The sequence below is a fragment of the Protopterus annectens genome, chromosome 16.part0, assembly GCF_019279795.1.
Source record: "Protopterus annectens isolate FY-2018-M chromosome 16.part0, PAN1.0, whole genome shotgun sequence".
NCBI classification, from domain to species: domain Eukaryota; kingdom Metazoa; phylum Chordata; order Ceratodontiformes; family Protopteridae; genus Protopterus; species Protopterus annectens.
Window position 1 is genome coordinate 281,738,798 of NC_056750.1, and position 19,126 is coordinate 281,757,923.

Below are 19,126 nucleotides of genomic sequence, written 5' to 3' on the forward strand. Positions count from 1 at the left end.
TTCAGTACTAGGAGTTCGGAGTGAACTTACATATTATTCCCCAAGATACAAAAGCTAGGCTAGACAGAATTTACATTTCACAAGAACATGTGCATTTAATTGAAGGTTTTGATATGGACCCAATAACTATTCCAGATAAATGCGCTAATAATAACTAAAAGAAAAACACAGGGCAATGAAATAAAAATGAAACGCTGGTACCTTCCTATCTATCTGCTGAAAAGAGAGGACTTTAAGGAATGGGTAGTGGAAGTTATTCAGGTGCTAAGTTTAAAAACAGGGTGGAAATAAAAAAAAGGGAAATATGATTAAGTAATAAGAATTATTTAGAGGGACTGACAAATGTTAAAAGTATTGCAAAATAGGAGCAATCTCACAGAACAAAAACAGGAACAACTGCAGAATGCTAAACAGAAAATAATGGATTACCTCGATAATATGCATGAGTTTAGAAAGATTGCTGTTAAGCAACTGTTTTTTGATATCTCTAGAGCATAAAAACTTTTAGCACAAAGACTCGAGCAACTGAATGTAGCAAGGGCCATCACCAAGCTTAGGGAGCTTATAACACGGAAGATAACTAGCAGTCCTGTAGAGGTATTGGAAATATTTCAGAAATTCTAGGAAAAGTCTGTATAAATCAGAGAAATATGGAAATCAAGAAAAGGTACAAATGGAAATTTTTATGGAAAAGTTAAATATCCCAATGTTAAAGGCAGACAAAGCTCAATAACTAACAGGATAGGAGGAGATGAGATAAAAATGGTGATATATAAACAATCTACAGGAATGTCCTTAGGAACAGATGGTATTCCTGTGGAAGATGGGAAGCTAGGAAGGAAAAAAACTGATAAAGATCTGGAAGGTTTTGTTTAACAGTATTTCAAGAGGAGAAATACCAACATCTCAGAAGAAAGCAGTGGTAGCTGTAATATCTAAAGAGGGGAAAGATCCATCAGATCCAGCTTCATACAAACCCATTTCAATAATAAACCATGATTATAAAGTGTTTATGTCTATAATGGCTAAAATAATGGTAAACATGAAACCAAAGTTGATGGATATGGCTCAATGTGGTTTTATGGAGGGGGCAAACATTTAACAACATTAACAGAACACTGATGATCCAAAGGGAAGCAGAATGTAAGAAAATACCATTGTTGTTTGTGGGTCTTGATGCAGAGAAAGCATTTGACAGAGTAAGCTGGGACTTTATGAGCACAGCAATGGAAGCATTTGCATTCCCTAATAAAATCATAAGGCTGATTAGGAGGATATATGAGGGATCGGAGGAGAAACTTAAAGTGGGTGGGGTGCTCTCAATTAATCTTTGCTTGAGAAGAGGAACCAGAAAGGGGTGTCCTCTCTCCCCTTTGTTATTTGCATTATATTTCGAACCTTTGAAAAAGATAATAAGGGACTCAGAAATTCAAGGATATATTTGGTAAGGTAGTCAAGAAAAGCTGGCTCTGTTTGCAGATGACATTATTTTATACCTGACAAACCAGAAAGGGACAGTACAGTGTTGTGGAACATATACTGAGCCAGTTTCATATATTTTTGGGATACAATATTAATGAAGCTAAAACAAAGGCAATAGTGGTAAATTATGTACCCACATACAAATTGGTTCAGCAATATCCATATTTATGGGGATATGATAAAATGAAGTATTTAAAACTATGGATTAAAAATGATTCAGATATGACAGCTAAGGATATGTGGGAAGAGACTAAAAGATAATACAAAAACTGAGAAAATGGGAACTCTGTTATAAGGATCGCGATAGTACGATATAAGCAGTTAAAATGTTTTTAGTCCCTTTAGTTTTATACACAGGTCAGGCATATTTTTATCAAACAGAGGAGAAGTTGTGGAGAGCAATTAATAAAGTTGAAGGATCTTATCTGGGAGGAGAAGATGGCAAGAGTCAAGTGGGTTAAGCGCATTCTTCCAAAAGAACAGAACGGACTGGGATTACCTGATTTGAAGCAGTATTTTGGAGCACCACAGTTAAGGCTCCTATACATAGCACAAGATGAAAATTATAATTCAAAGTAGAAAGAGATGATGATGAAACGGGGGGATCTGGGATGCAGACCTTTAAGGAGAAAGACCAGCACTTGTAGAGTTTTTAGTAGAATCTAGAACAGAAGCTGCTGTTAAAAAAGGAATAATTAGTACAGCATATAAAATATTGCATGACAGCTACAAGAATCAATCAAAGGATGCTAGATAAGCAATTCACAAAGAAACAATGGGAGGTATATGTATGTATGTCTACCAAATATGCAACAAAGTATAGATAATTTAGGATCATTGCTTAGAAGTATTTACATAGAAATTTTTATACCCCATGTAGATTCCAAAGAACTTTTCCTCAGGTAGACAGCAAATGTTGGAATTGTGATGGGGAAGAAAGAGGTAACTGGAAACATATTTTCTGAGTGAAATGAGTTGGCAGACTTTAAAGATTCCCTGCAAACTGCTCTGTCAGAGATGCTGGGTGAGCAAATGGTTAGCAAATTGGTGTAACTCAGGAAATTCATTTTTTGAGCTATGATACAGAATCGGAGTTGCCTAGACATAGTAAGGCCTTGTTGACTCTAATTATGATGGCTGCCATAAAAGCAATCACTAGGAAATGGAAATCAAAGTCTAAACCAACTTTACTAGAAGTAGTGAAGATAGTAACAAAGATAAAACAACTAAAACTGGGATCTTTAGAAAAAGGGTAGGAGCAAATAAAATAGGAAAAAATGGGAATTGCGGAATCAACACATGCAGAGGAGGAATGAAGTTAAAAGGAAGGCAGGAGTTGAATGAGCTATGCAATGGTTGACTGACAATGACTGGCTATACTACAAGTGATGTATAATGTTTACAACTGTGTTGGCATGGTTTGTAATGTATGACAAATTTAACTGAGATTGTGTTGGTATGGTTTATTTTCATTTATTTAAATGTAATATTGCCTATGGCATACATAATATTTTAATAAAGACATTTCTTGTTTAAAAAAATAATATTTCTGATTCAGATAGAACAGGAGGAATGAGAAGGTCAGTGAGGAAGTTGTCATTTCAAATAGTTTACTTTGGACAAGTAGCACACTTACATTTCCTTCTGACACAAAGTCCCCAAAAACACAGTAATATTAGCAAAACCAGCACACTAAAATCCTGTCAGAAAGCCATTAGAGGTAAAATTCATCTGACAGATATAAATGGCAGGCAAGTTGTCACAGGATGAATACAAGCACTACATGCCCCATCATTATCCCTGCTCAAATAAAACACTGCCTCATGTTAAACTTTTATAAAACATTTGAAAAGTTTACATAAACTGCACATTTCTACATAAATGAAGTCCCCACAACAGGAGAAGCTAAAAATAGCACTCCCAGACAGGAAACAGACAGTAATAAAGGAATACCAGATTTCTTACAGGAACTGCAACTTCTTTTCAAAAGAAAAGTAAAAAAAAAACACATTTTGTTGTATGTGTACACACTAGTCATAGGTGACTCGATAGTGAAGCACACTGATGTACCACTCACTAGGTTGAATAAGGAGAAAGTAACAGTCAGCTGCCTGTCAGGTGCCAGGATCCCCAACATAATGCACGCACTCAGTTCCCTCAACAACAGGTACAAATATGACCCTGTCATTGTACATGTGGGTGTGAATGACCTAAGACATACCTCCCTGGACTACATGAAAAGAGATATGGAGGAGTTCTCGGATTACGTAGCCCAGAAGGGTATGACTGTAGCCTGGAGCTGCATCCTACCATCAACCAGAATGATACCACAGTACAAGCAGAAAATGACTGATTTCAACAACTGGCTAAGTTTCTGGTGTCATTCTAAGAGGATCCAGTGTCTGTCTGCCTGGGATGACATGACTGACAGACCTCGATGCTTTGCCAGAGATGGCCTGCATTTGTCACCTCTGGGCTTCCGGATACTGACTAAGACTCTTGCCACTCCTATAGTGCTTTTTTTAGGCGATGTAAGACCAAATTGCCACCATAAAAGTTACAAAGAAATGCAATCTGAGGATCATGCTGCCCAATGCTAGAAGTCTAAATCTCAAAATGCACTCGCTCAAAGCACTCCTTAAAATGGAGAACATCGACATTTGTGCTATAACAGAGACCTGGTTCAAGGCAGCAGAAAGCAGCCCCTGCACTACCAGGCTATAACTCATTCCACACCTTTCAGCCCCAGAACTTGGCCCGAAGTTCCAAAGGTGGTGGTGTTTCCATATTCATAAAGGATGCGCACACCTCCAGACTGGTAGCCCAACATAATGCACCTGAGATACTTCAGGTGCAGCTAACATTGGGTAAGACAGTGATTCTGGTTGTAGCTTGCTATAGGTCCCCAACCATGTCCCAAGACTCGCACTCCACGTTCTTAAGGACCCTGGAGAATATCAGGGTCCAACCTAACACTCCCATACTGGGTAACTTCAACTACCCCTCCATTAACTGGGAAAACTACTCATGCACCAAAACACTTGCCCAACGCTTTCTGGAATTCATTAATTCCAATGCCCTGGACCAGCTCGTTCTTACCCCTACTAGAGGTAGCAACATCCTTGACCTGGTTATTACTAACATGGGCAAGCTTTGCTCTACACCAATAGTCAATTCCTCCCTGGTTAGATCTGACCACAAACTAATCACCTTGGAAATCCACCCCCCCCACACAAACACAAAGGTAACCACCATAAAAAACTTCTCCAAAGCTAACTTTGGGCTCCTAAAAACAGAGGTGGCTAACTTCACGGCACCCATGCAAATAGAGAATAGTTGCACGACCACCGAATCATACACCAATGCACTGTACGAACATTTACACAAATGCATGGATCTCACCATACCCAATAGAACCAAGATGCTCTCCTCAAAAAAAAAGAAAGCCAATCTGGTGGTCCTCTGCCATAAAGAAACTCTACACAGGAGGAAACTGAAGTAGAATAAGGTGAAGTCCCAAGACCGGAAAAACTCCCTTAATCAGCCTCAACAAAAGGTAGAGATCCCTCAACAAATCCTCTAAATCTAGCTATGAAAACAGAATTGCAGCAGATAGTAAAGACGACCATAAGGCCTTCTATAGTCATGTAAAGAATCTCCAAGGCAATACCCAGATTTGCTCTGAGCTACTGCACAATGGTACCTCCTACACCGAGCCAACAGATATTGCCAGTATACTGGCCGACAGAGTCAGTGCCAACTTCACCCCTCTCCCCTCCAAAGGACCAATCACAATACCAGTAGATTGCCAGGCACCCAGTATTACTGCTGCACAAGTTAAATCAGTACTGTCCAAGGCCAAGAATACAGCTTCTATGGGACCTGACAATATCCCCGGCTGTGTTCTACATGAACTATAGAGTGAACTGGCACCTCGCCTGTGTGCCCTGTTCAATCACAGTCTCATCTCAGGCTTTGTCCCTACTGAATGGTGCACTGCTACAGTCCCTCTCCACAAGGGAGGAGTGACTACAGACCCTGGGAACTATCGCCCATTAGCCTGACGAGTCTGATATGCAAAGCTATGGAAAGCATCATCATGGACCTAATAAACAAGGATATAAAGAATCTCCAAACTCTGGATCCTACACAGTTTTGTTTTGTGAAGGGTAGATCATGCCTGCTCAAAATAGTCGACTTCTTTGAGTCAGTCACAAGAGCTGTGGATGAAGGCAAGGTGGTTCATACAGCCTACCTCGATCTGGCCAAGGCCTTTGATACCATTCCTCACTCAGGAATCATAGAAAAACTCACTAAGTTAGGCATCAGCCCCTATATCACTAGGTGGGTTGCAAACTGGCTTACAGATAGAACCCACAGTGTGAAAGTAGCTGTCTCCAAGTCAGACTGTCGACCAGTCACAAGAGGTGTCCCACAGGGTTAGATCCTGGGTCCTCTCCTGTTTGGTATCTACTTCTCTGAAGTCCAGGCCAACACGAAGGGACTCTGGCTGACAAAGTTTGCAGATGATTGCAAGTTGGGAGCTATTATTAACTCCCCAAGTGATGCTGACATCCTACAGAAAGGCCTCAATGAGACCAACGACTGGTGCCAGAACCATGGCCTTAAGCTCAATGCCAAATAATGTGTAGTCATCCCTCTTGGGAAAAATCCAGTTCCCTTGAATTACCACATTGATGGTAGTCCACTGAACACAGAAGGCATTATAAGAGTCACAGAAGGCGTTATATGAGATCTAGGAACACAGGTTGACAACAACCTCTCTTTTGACCACCACAATGCCACTGTGGTCAGAAAGTCCTTCTATGTGGTACATCTCATCACTACGGGTTTTGCATCCAGGAAGTAAGAGGTCATTGTCTCCCTCTACCTCATTAGGCCAGTCATCAAGTTCAATGCCCCATTTGGCATGTACCTCACTAGACACCTGCAACAACTGGAGAGGCCACAAAAGTACCTCACAAAAAGGATCCTAGGCCTTAACCATTTGTCCTATATGGACAGACTCAAAAAACTCCAACTACTCCCTGTCTCATAGCGCCTACTTAGAGACGATCTCTGCTTGACTTACAAAGCCATGTCTGACCCCGCTCTGTTAGAAGTGCTACATCTAAAGAAATACCAATCCCTCCACACCACATGCTCCAGAGACCTCAACCTCATTACCAAATCAACCGAACATGCTGGAGGGACAGGTTCATAACCCAGAGAATGCCCATGTTATGGAAAAGACTTCCCATACATGTCAAGCAGAGCACCTCACTGACCCTCTTCAAGAGAAATCTTGATGAGTGGATGGGAAATAGAAAATTCATCCTGGGGATCACTCCAGTGGTGCTACTCGACAGAGGCACTGGGAACTAAGATGAGGTGGCATGATGCCAGGGTACTCCTATGGGCTTGGCTTGTAAAGGCTGCAGGGCCATTAGCCTAGTATACACCTATGAACCTATGCTGCTCATGTGAAGCCTCTGAACTGCTTCTTCATGAAACCGCAAGAAAGTACTGAAAATTTTCCTCTCTTGATTGCTGATTTTACTTTCTCAGGGCTGACCAATCAGCAGTTATTTTTTGGATATGTGGAAGGAAAATGAGCTTTTGTAAGTTGGCTGGTTCTAATGTCTTGGGCAAGACACAACCTACATAACCTAAAGGCTACTGACTGTGGCAGTGAGAATGACGAACACCTCAGGGTAGAGACATACACAGAATTTCAGACTACACAAAGTATCATACACACAACTAATTAAACCTTATCATATCACATCCATATTAACTTCATGCATACGTTCATATATTCTATTTTTTTTTGCTCACATGCATATATTCTAGTCCCTAATTTTCATATTGTTCATCGTACATTAAATGTACTACAGCTGGAGTATTCAGCTAAGTAAATAACCACAGTAGTACATGTGTAGTAACACCTTGGAACATAGTTACACAGCAAATAGAAATTCAAAAATTGTTCTAAGAAAACATATTGCAATGCGCAATTAGTATAAAAAGCTTATTTGTATTCATTACAAAAAGTAGTACTTGGCAGAAGCCGCGGTGGTGCAGCAGTAGCGTTGTCGCCTCACAGCAAGAGGTTCTCTCGTTCAATTCTCCGCTGGAGCGCCTTCTGAGTGGAGTCTGCATGTCCTCCCCACGGTCGAGTGGCGTTCGAAAGACATGCATAAATGGGTGTGCCTTCGTTGAAGGTTGGGTGTCAAGCTGGCACCTCGGCACCGTAAAAATCTACTGCCAATCATTAGCGGACCGGAGTTCCGCTGTGGCGCCCCCTAACTGGGAAAAGCCAAAAGAAGAACAATTACAAAAAGTAGTACTTGGCCCAAAAAGGGTGATATAGAGAACAGATCAGACTGTTTGTTTTTTTTTTCCAAAATCTCTATTTCAATTTTCTTTTTTTCCAAATAATAACAACAATACAATAACTCAAAACCACAAATAAACAATACAAATACATATCTAAAGAAAACAGACAACAATCTCGTTCTGAGAAAATTATATATATATATATATATATATACAATATATATAGACTAGAAGTCACTACATCGTCAAGTAGAGTATGAGAATTCTTATGTTCATTTGGTCTCATAAGGGATAGTGGAATGGGGATAGTCTACATAGAAAGTAAAGATAGAAAGGTTGGATTGTTGAGAATACCACTGGCGAGTTCTGCTAAAAGCTAACAGAAGATTTGGTTTAAATAATGATGCAAACTTCAAGTGCGAAATATAGCCTTGAAACAGGGATTCACTGTGTTTTATACATCTAATTTTAATCAAACACTGTGACAAATATTTTTTATTCCTTTTAATCTGTTGTTTTAAGTGTTTTAGCAAATTTTTATCCACTGGTAAATCCATAAGCATGTGATTTCAAGAGACTGTTTAAGTAGTTTTGCTTGTTCTAGTTTGAATAGTCTGAAGAAAGGAATGAAAGTGCTTAATAAGTGCCTGATGTTTATTCATTATTTTTTGTAATATCTAATTTCCCAAATAGCAGTTTAGTTATTATTTTTCTGTTTAGTTCAGTTAAACAACCTTATCTTGGGTTTTTGTCATTATTTCTATTTTACATTAGAATTCTAAAACAAACAAAAAAAAATCAAAAACTATCCTACCTGTTACAGATTAGCAAAGTATATTTTTCAGGGGGAGATGTGGTTCTGAAATCCCTACTGCCTTAGAGATACAGTCATTTCAGGGCATATTCTCTTAGAAAGTTGATTTTCATTCATGTTATGTAAAATAAAGCAGAAACAAAATAAATGCAAAGTAAATTAAAAAAATGTGGTTTCATACCTACTGTTCACACTTGATGAACCAACAGATGCATAACAACAAGTGCTTCAATCAGGTTTGCTTTTATAAATGAAACATTTGTCAAAAGGAACATATTAAAAAGAAAATGTAGACTTTAGCTTACCCTGACATAGTTTGACAATTCCAGCGATTATCACAGCAATTAAAGCCAGGACTTTTGCATATGTAAAAATGTCCTGAACTCGGATCCCCCATTTCACATAGGCACAGTTCACAAATGTTAAAATACCTGCAAAGGACAAATGACAGATGTTAACAGCTGCCACTCAGACAGACACATACATCAAGCAATACTAACAGAAGCACATTGAAGAAAGACATGAAACAACTTTGACACATAACATATCTGTGGGGATGGGAAAACCAGCGAGCATCGCTAAGTTGTATGTTTTGGAAGTGCTTTATCGACAACAGCTCCTGAGGTTCTAAACCAGTGTGAAATCCTAGCCTTTGAGTATACACCAAAAATCTTGACATGCTTGATATGTTCCACAGCAGAAGAGAATCTCTTACACATTTTTTCACATATTATTTTCCTATTTGCCTCACTGATTAGTCACACATTCCTTTAACCCAATGAAAACTTCAGCTACTACAGAAAACTACAGCTTCTCACAAATAACCTGGTCAGTAATCATAATAATATTTCATCATATATGCCTGGTGCTGACAGGCTGTTGTCATATGCCTGAGACAGTCTTCACAGTAACTGAAGAATCATCAGGCATGGTATAATGACAAAAGTGGGACAGAATGTCATGAACACCAGTCTCCCTACAACCGCAAACTTACACCAACCAAATATTGCATAAGTACACAAGTTCATAAGTTAATATATCCCTTGACAGACTCAGAGGTCATTCAAGAAGGTCTGTCTATATTAGTTTGTTGAAAACTAACTTCAGCGAATGGCCGTCCATTGAACACAAATCCGCAAAAGGCCATTCATCGAATGTTCACATCAGCAAATGTTTTTTCCAGGGCAGGGAATTACTTGTCCAGCATTAACAAATTTGTTCTTTTCCCCTCTGTAGTGCGATCTCGGAGTTCCCAATGGGGAGGTGTGGGGTGTGCAGCCCCCCCCCCACCTTGGTGGGTCTGATATACTGCTGTGGGTGTGACGGTCGGTATGTTGGCCAAGCAACTCATTGCCCTGGGAAACATATTCACTGATGTGAATGTTTGATGAATGGCCATTCACTGATTTATGTTCGAAGAACGGCCATTTGCTGAAGTTACTTTTCAAAGAAGTAATACAGACCCCATTCAGGAATACAGATTCCCGAATATTGTGGCAAAATTTTCATTCATCTGTTCACCCGTGTTATTTACATTCAAACTCCTGAATACGTTTAATTAATATATTTTGTTGGAGCTTATTGTGTAATTTTGGCACATTCCGAATGTATGCACCCCTGTTCTTAGGTCTCTTTTCTTAGAATATAACTGCATCCCATCATTTCTTATTATAATTTATCATTATAAATCTTATGTGCAAAATATAATCTTCCTCTCCATAACCCATAACTAATAATAAAAGAGAGCTTTCTTTTCAACCTTTCAGTGTATGTTAAGTAAGATATTGAAAACATTAATTTAGTGAAATGCCTCTGCACAAATTCCAGTAAATTTATCTGTGTAATGTGCTCACAAAACATTCAACCGTATTCTGTTGCAGGTTGTATTAAAGTTTTGTATAAACTTGATTTTAAATGGCTTATTTCCCAAGTGTCTGTTAACCATTTCTCTGCTGCATAATGGGGGTGGAGGGGTGAGGGTATTATCATCATCATCATCACCTTGCAAAAATCCTAAACCATTGTTTCTAAATAACTCCTCAGAATTGCCTCATTTTAACATCACATTCACTTTTATAACCAACATATTTACAGGGGTGCTGATCCTGGCAAGTCGGTGGAACTGTGTTTGTGTATCTAACAGAATCCTATGAGTGACTCATCTTCTGTGTCTCACTGAACGAAGTTTAACTGTGATAACGTTACTTATTCCCAGTTGTCTGTCTTGCAATTAGATTTAGCAGTCCTTTACTTGCTTTAGATATAAGACTAGAAGATTTAGGATTTTTGCCTGGAAGTGTTTGCATAGATACTTTTAAACCCCAAGCAGACTGCAAAGAATTTTTCCTTGGGAAGATGACAAATGTTGGAGATATGATGGGGAAGAAAGAGGTAACATATGCTGTGGGAGTGTAATGAGGTGGCAGACTTTAAAAATTCCCTCCAACATACTTTGTAAGGAATACTGGCTGAGCAAATGAGTATAAATAAGGAATTTTTTTTTTTTTTTAGCTAGGATACAGAATCTGAATTGCCCTAGATATGTATGCCTTTGTTATGTTTATTTGGTAACTGCCAAAAAGCGACGACGAGGAAATGGAAATCAAAATCTAAAATGACTATACTTGAAGCAGTGAATACTGTAACAGAAATAAAAGAACAGGAGGTTGGATGAAGGGTGGGAGTAAATTACATTAAAAAAATGGAAATTATGGTAACAGTTCATGCAGAAAAATGTATGGAGGAGGAATGCAGATTAAGAGACGGTAAGAAGTGAATAATTTATATAATGTTGCCTAGATTACAGGATATATAACAATAATGACAATATATGTGATGCATAATGTTTGTAAATGTGAACTTAATATGGTTTGATTACTTTTGTATGAATGTAAGTTTGCCTATATCGCAAGTAATAATTCATTAAAGGTGTTTAAAAATATATATGTTGGGATTTGCCTAAAAGGTAGTCTCTTGTAAAGGACTGCTAATCCATTTCTGCTCTAGCCTGCCCTATGTTGCTAATCTCCAAGGGCCAGTTTTAGGACTGATATTTTTCCCTTTTTCTCAACACAATCACTACTGACAACTGCAAGCAAAGTTGTATCCCTTGACAACTACTCATGAACTGGTGCTATTGTCCAATCAGTTGTTTAGAAGAAAAGGCTGCATCTAGAGAGTAGCAGCATTAAACAGCTTATTCAAGCTGAAAAGTTTCAACAAGTCCTGTCATTAGCACCAAATAATCAGTCACGGAAAAGCATCCTCAAAAAAAAGGATTAACACCTTTAGTTTTGCTGAATGCTCTAGAAATTAGAGAAACTAAAGTTGTATATTACCACAACCCGTGTTGTCTTGTTTAAATCTTGTTCAAACTTTGGGTTAGTGGATCCAATCAGATCTGACCTCGGCACCTCTAGAAGTTCTGTATTCAGGGTTCTGACTCCTCCCTTATGTATAATTTCCTCTGTTCCCCCAAAACACCTCAGATCAAGTGTGCCTGCTCTTAACAAGAAAATTCCACTATCATAGTAAAAAGTTCTAACCTATAATACAGACAAAGAAGTGACCAGAAAAAGGAAAACAGGAATCTACCATTGTGGAATGACAAGGTCTCTGGTGTGGTCCATCCATTCAAATGGAAGCACCAGGTGACAATCTAGAAGGGGGGACAGTGGGAGGGAACATTGAACTAGATAAAATGAAAAGAACACAGATCTAGCATTAAGATAAATATGCAACTTTTGAGTCCGATGTTGTCTGTTTTCATCAGATTCAACATTTGGGACAGATTCTTAAGCTACTAAAAGACCAAGGCGGTATAAGGGAACAATATCCCTTAGAATGGTGGAGCCAAAAGATGTACAGGATTGTGACTGTACATCCAGCTTGTAGTGATTTACAAACATGTGGACAGTAGACCAAGTAGATGGCAGCACAATTTTTGTTAACAGGAACTTTTCACATAAAGGCAGTAGAAGCAGATACAGCCCTTGCAGAATGAGCTTTTAGTTTTTTGTGTAAGGGTAGTCCCAACTTGCCAAAGATAAAGACAATATAATCAGCCACATAGATAGAGTGACCTTGGACATACTTTGGCCCAGTCTGGCTTTGCAGATAGCAACAACTGATCAGATTTTCTAATATTATCTTTAGTCTTGTATAGATAAAATCTGAGCTGTCTGGAAACATCTAGTAAATGTAAAGTATATTCTCCTTTACTGGAAATGTTTGGAAAGACTACTGGCAGATTGACAGTCTGGTTACGGTTTGGATGCCACCTTTGGTAGGAAAGTGAGAACCATTTTCAAAGACACTGTCCTTATGGAATATCATATAAGGAGGTTTACAGGACAGTGCTTGCAATTTGGAAATCCTCTTTACATATGTAACAGCCACCAGGAAAATGGTCTTCCAAGAAAGAAATTTAAAATCCACAGTGGCTGCTGGTTCAAAAATAGCCTGGGTTAAGACCTATAACATGATTATGTCCCATGGAGGAAATGGATCCCTTATAGGAGGCCTTAATAAAAAGATTCCCTTCAGAAAGTCCTTGGAAACTTTTAGTGAAGTTTGATTGTGCCCAATGTGGAAATTAGAAATGGATGCTAAATGAACCTAGATTTGTTGAAATACTGGAGCCTGTTTGGAAAAGATCAGACAAGAAGTCCAGACTGGAAGGAATAGTTGCTGAGAAAGGATCTATTCCCTTGGAAGATGCCCAAGCAGAAAATATTTTCCACTTGCTGAGATAAACTTTCCTTGTGTTTTGCTTCAGTGAAGCTGACAAAATGTAAACCACCAAAGTTGGCAACCTGGCATCTCTGGCCACCATTAAAATTAGAGGAACTCTGTAATTAGTCTCAAAGTCTTTAGATCTGGGAGAAGCTGCCCGGATGGGTGATTCAGGAGGTCTTGATATCAATCCAAAATCCACGGCAGATGTACTGCATGAGGCCATAGGAAGGGGAATCAAAATAGCCAGGGCCAAAAAAAAGGGAGCAATATGGATTACTATGGCTTTGCATCTTCTAGCTTTCTGAATAAATTTCATTATCAATGGCATGGGGAAAAGCACAGAGAAGAGCCAGGGGCCAACTGTGAATTAGAGCATCCCTCAGTCACAGACCCTGTGTAGGAATTAGGGCAAAGTTACTGCTGCACTTATTGTTTTGGTATGAAGCAAAAAGATTGCAGCAAAGTTGGTCCTACTGATGAAAGGTTTGAGTTGCCACTGCTTGACTGAGGGACCACTCCGGGCAGAAAAAAAGGACCTGCTCAACTTGTCTGCTAGTACACTGGGAGTCCCCTGGACATCCATTGCTATAAGAAAGCAACAGGAAGACATCACCTATTGCCACACTCTCATGGCCTCCCAACAAAATGGACACAAGCAGGATCCTCCTTGCTTACTGATGTACTGCCATGTTGTCCATCTGAATACAAATCACACTCCTGGGCAGAGAGTCCTGAAAAGTCTGCAATGCATGCAGGACAGCCCTGATCTCCAAGAGACTGAAGTGAAGACTGGCCTCCATGTGTGACTTAAGAACCTTGGACCATCTTCCCCTTGAAATGCACCCCCCCACCCAAGAAGGGAAGCATCTGTGGTTATTGTTGCCACTGGAGGAGATGTGGTGAATGGTTAATCTTCCAGCAGCACCATAGATGTCAACCAGGACCTGATGTGAGTCCTGCAAATGTGCATTAGATGAATATGAGCATGTAGAGGATGTCGTATTTGGGACCATTGCAATGATAGGGTCCAGTGAAGAACTCTCATATATTATCTTGCTAGGGGAATGAATATAATCGATGAAGCCATTAACCCCAGCAGTCTGAGAATAAGTCTTGTGGAAGAATAGGGACAATGAAAAACCTTGAACAGCTACCCGACGGAGGGATGAAATCCTGGGAGTTTGGCTATTTGATTGATCATATTCAGGTTGTACCCCATGAACTCTATTTGTTGTGTAGGTGTCAAATGACTCTTTGCCTTACTGGCTGTAATTCCCAATTTCTGTGCAAGTTGGAACAAGAAGTCCAGTTGTTGGTGAGGAGCCAATCATCAAAATATGTCAAACACTCAGACTCCTAGCAGTCTGAGATACTCTGCCACTACTGCCATGCTTTTGCTGAACACCTGGGCACCTGGGGGCTGTGATGGGTCCAAAGGGCAGTGCCCCGAATTGGTGGTGATTGGCTCCTAGCCAGAAATGGAGAAATCTCCTTGACTACCTTGCTATCTTGATATAACAGTAGGTATCCTGAAGATTTATAGAGCACATCCAAGTCATCCTTTCACAGAAGTGGTAGAATGGACTGAACTGTGACCATCCAGAACTTTGTCTGTTTTATAAACTGCTTGAGGTGGCTTAGGTCAAAAATTGGCCTGAGGTCCCCTATTTTTTGAACTAAAATGAACCTGAATAGATTTTGAATCTTAACTGGTCTTGCGTGACCTGCTGAACGATACTTTTTTCAAACAACTTTGATACTTCTGCTGCTGCAGATTCCATGTGACTGGGTGGTATGTCAGAAATCTTCTTTCTCTTCTGAGCAGAGAAAGCAAAGGAAACTGTATAACCTGTGGTGATTACCCTCAGCACCCAAGAATCTTATGTGATTTACTGCCAGGCTTGAGAGTGCAAGGATAAGCAGTCCCCTGGCTATCTCCAGAGTGTGTTGGTCAGGCAACCTTTCAGGAGCACTGATAGGATTTCCTGGTGAAGGGACAGCAAAATCCCTGATTCTGTGGTCCATCTCTGATTCTATTGGGACATCCATTAAAGTCCACAGGAGTGCCTTGGTTAAAGCCCTGAGATTTTCTGAACTATACCCCCCCCCCTTGTTTCCTGAAAAATGTCCAGTGAGGGATGGAAAAATAGATCCCAATGGCATACAGGGTCTTACCATCTTGCTTGCTCCTGGTAAATATACCCTAATCTTTGGTCAGAAAGCTGTCTAACCATCAAAGTGTTATTGATGAAGGACGTCTTAAAGCCTTCTACAGATTCACACAATTGCATCCAGGTGAGCCAGCGGATGGCTATGCCTGTACCTGCTGCTCTTGCTGTACCGTCAGTTGCATTAGGAAGCAGACAAATGGATACTCTGGACACTAACTGCAAGGGAGATAATTGGGACTCCACAGTTTTCTGGATGTCTGCCAGTAAATTACCTGAGAGGGCCTTGGTAAGCTCCTTGGTCAGGTCCCTCTAGAAACAAACCATATGGACAAGACAGTTCAGTGGTCTAAGTGTAAATGTCATTGATATGCAAATGTCTGTTTCCCAAACCTGTCCACCCCCTTGACTCCCTGTGATGGGGAAGGACAAATGTACTTGCTTCCAAGAACTCTTTCTTCATGGCTGACACTACAACAGCGGTATTTACTGAGGACCCTTACTCCTGAGTGTCCAGTTCTTTGGCATAACCAAGATCTTATCTGGTTTCACTGGGATCAGCTCCATCACATCTGAATTCTTCCATGTCCACTGTACAACCAGATCTATTACGTCATCGGTGGCTGGCACCATCCAGGAGACAGAAGAACCAGCCCCAAAAGCCTTGGGGAACACAGACTCCTCAGGAGAGGACATATCAATAGACCAACCTCCTCATTGCTTCCATTCTAGAATGTTACCAAAAGTGACTTCTTCCAGAGGGGATTGTGGGCACCCTTCACCATCAACCAAGCCGGTAACTTCTGTGACTGACTTTGGAGAGGATTCCAAATGCCTCCTCTTGCACATCTCTTTCCTAGGATCCTGTCTCATTTGGACTTCCAGAGAACAGTCAGACTCAGACTGAAAACTTTCGTGGTGAGCACCCCTGAGGCTGAGTGCGACTGACTGTCCCAGTCGAACCACATGTGTGGAGTCAGAAGCTGTATCCAACATAAGTTAGGATGAAGCAAAACAGAGCACAGGCATCTCTTTTCTTGGCCTGACAAGAACCCTTTCAAATGCCTCAAAAGCCAAGGCTGCAATATGAACCAAAGAGACATCCCTCCAATCCACAATTGAGATGGGAGAAATGCGCTCTCCTCTACTCCGATTCACCATAGCTCTGAAGCTGACAATGGATTTGAGCTATTGAGTACTGAGGCCCTGAGGGGGAAAGATGGATCCAAGAGTCTCAGAGTCGACTCAACCTCTTGGGTCTTGGCACTGAGGCTTTGGCACCAAGACTCGTCCAAACCCAACAAAGTCAGAGTTGACAGAGTAAAGGATACTATCTGATTTGAAGTTGGAAGTACTGGTGCTCTGGGAAGAATTGTACCTGTGGGCACCAGATCAAAGGTCAGACTGGAATCAGAAAAACTGGAGGAGGGGTAGTTGGACCTGTACTTGGAGTATCCAACAGGGATGGCACTGCGGTAAAATCCCTAGCTGAATCTGCATCTGGGGGAATCTTTGCATCATCCTGCCAATGTCTGTATCAGTAAGGCTCCTCAAAGAATAAAAGAACCTTGATGAAGAAGCCACCAACTGTGGTCTAAAAGAATGCCTCTCCTGTAACAATGGAGAGTGGACCCTAGGACTCATCATCTCAAGTAAGGAGGAGGTATTGGTGAATGGATTCCAATAATCGTTGGACCTGACTGTCTCGGAGTTTGCGGCACAGGTCCCAAGAGTTCTGATGTATCCAGAGACAGCTTTCTAGTTTTCTCCTCCTTCTCCTAAGCATCTTTTTCTTTATAATTGTCTCTCTCGCTCTCTCTATCTAGACTTCTTTTTCCAAGGTAGGCTTTGGCTTATCTGATCTTTTGGCTGGAAAAGCAAACAAATATGGCTGTGTATTTGAAGTTTGAGCAGCAGCTCCTGTTTGGACAGGAGTCAACCCTTTTCATGACAACTTGTACCTAGGACCCTGTAGAACCTTTGTAACAAAGCAGGCAGAAGCCTCACAATCTATATGCAAGTATGCTGCCCTCAGGCAGTACACATAAAGAGAATGGGGGTCCTGAGGTAGAATTTTGTGGCTACAGGCCAAGTACCTTTTTAATCCTTGGTCCCTGACCACCAAGGCAGGAGAAAGACTTACTGTACAAAAAACTAAAAATAATTATTTTTAGGCACTAAAATCTAAAGGTTAATGCTAATTATAATAATAATAAGAATAATAATAGGGTAACATCAATAGCAGAAAGACCTAGGGAAATTTCCAAAAATACTCTAAATAAAGCTTTACATATTTTATATATATATATATATATATATATATATATATATATATATATAGATCTATGGTTTACTATCAAAAAGATGAACAGAGATGTTCTGGAGACAGAAAATCAAAAGATGGCTGTTCGATTTTCCATGTTGTTGAGCATGCCATGTTCGAAAGTTCATATCAGCGAATGCCACTGTGCAAAGTACTGCAGAGTTGGAATATATAGTTAACAGGAGGCTTACCCCCTGTGAGGTGTAGGAGTTTCACTTACCTACTTACCTGAGCTCCAATATAGACATCACGTGCTCTGTTCTGTGAAAAATGTCAAATCTTCTGAATTCGTTCAGCAGATTGTCTTTCCTTCAATGTTAGGAACAGGAATTTATTTTTAATGGTGACATTTTGACAGTAAAACATATATATATATATATATATATATATATATATACATATACACACACACATATATATTTATATATGTATATATATATATATATATATATATATATATATATATATATATATATGTATACACATATATATATATATATATATATATATATATATATATATATGGATTCACTTTATAATCTCAAAATACTAAAATACTGAATTTTAGTATCTCAAGACTATAAAGCCAAAAGTCCAAAAAACCGACAACCACAACCGCAAAATTCAAAATCGTGATCATTCACATACACACACCACCACAAAAACAAGCACAGATACATCTACCTAATGACACTGCAACTAACACACACCACCACACAAACAAGGACACATACACCTACCTAATGACACTACAATAAACAAAACAACACAACACACAAACACTACGTAACCAACACACCTACCTATAAGACCCCCTGCACCCTCCATGTGGGCCCCCGCACACCCCCACTACTTATATATACTAACTCAGAGCTCGCACTAAGCACACAAACGCATACAACTCACCACTACACACATTCACACAAACTAAAATCCCTACCCAATAACCTTACAAGAACACCACTTACCTGAATCCCCAGCTAAATCCACAAATGGCATCGCACGTCACGAACGTGACAACACAATGTCAGATTCAACATTTCTGCATTCGATATTATGCAGTTTTGCGTAACTACAAGTTTGACTTTATAGTCTCGAAATAGTAAATTTCGATATTTTAGTATTTTGAGATTATAAAGTGAAAAGTACAGTTGTGTACACTTACCATAAGTGTAGATGTTCAAGTGTATTCACTGTTGCAGTCATCACATTTGGGTTATCCCTGCCAGGGTAGCCTTCGCCCAACCCAAATACCAGAGGCTT

At 39.9% G+C, this 19,126-nt stretch overlaps 1 protein-coding gene across 2 annotated transcripts in view; it reads right to left on the minus strand.

Moving 5' to 3' along the window:
- Positions 1-19,126, minus strand: part of LOC122790765 (Y+L amino acid transporter 2-like) — a 1,821,102-nt gene that overhangs the window by 704,675 nt on the left and 1,097,301 nt on the right. For both annotated transcript variants that reach the window (XM_044058377.1, XM_044058375.1), the window contains exon 4: positions 8,941-9,066. In XM_044058377.1, coding sequence (XP_043914312.1) covers positions 8,941-9,066 — 126 coding nt within the window. The remainder of the gene's footprint in view (positions 1-8,940; positions 9,067-19,126) is intronic.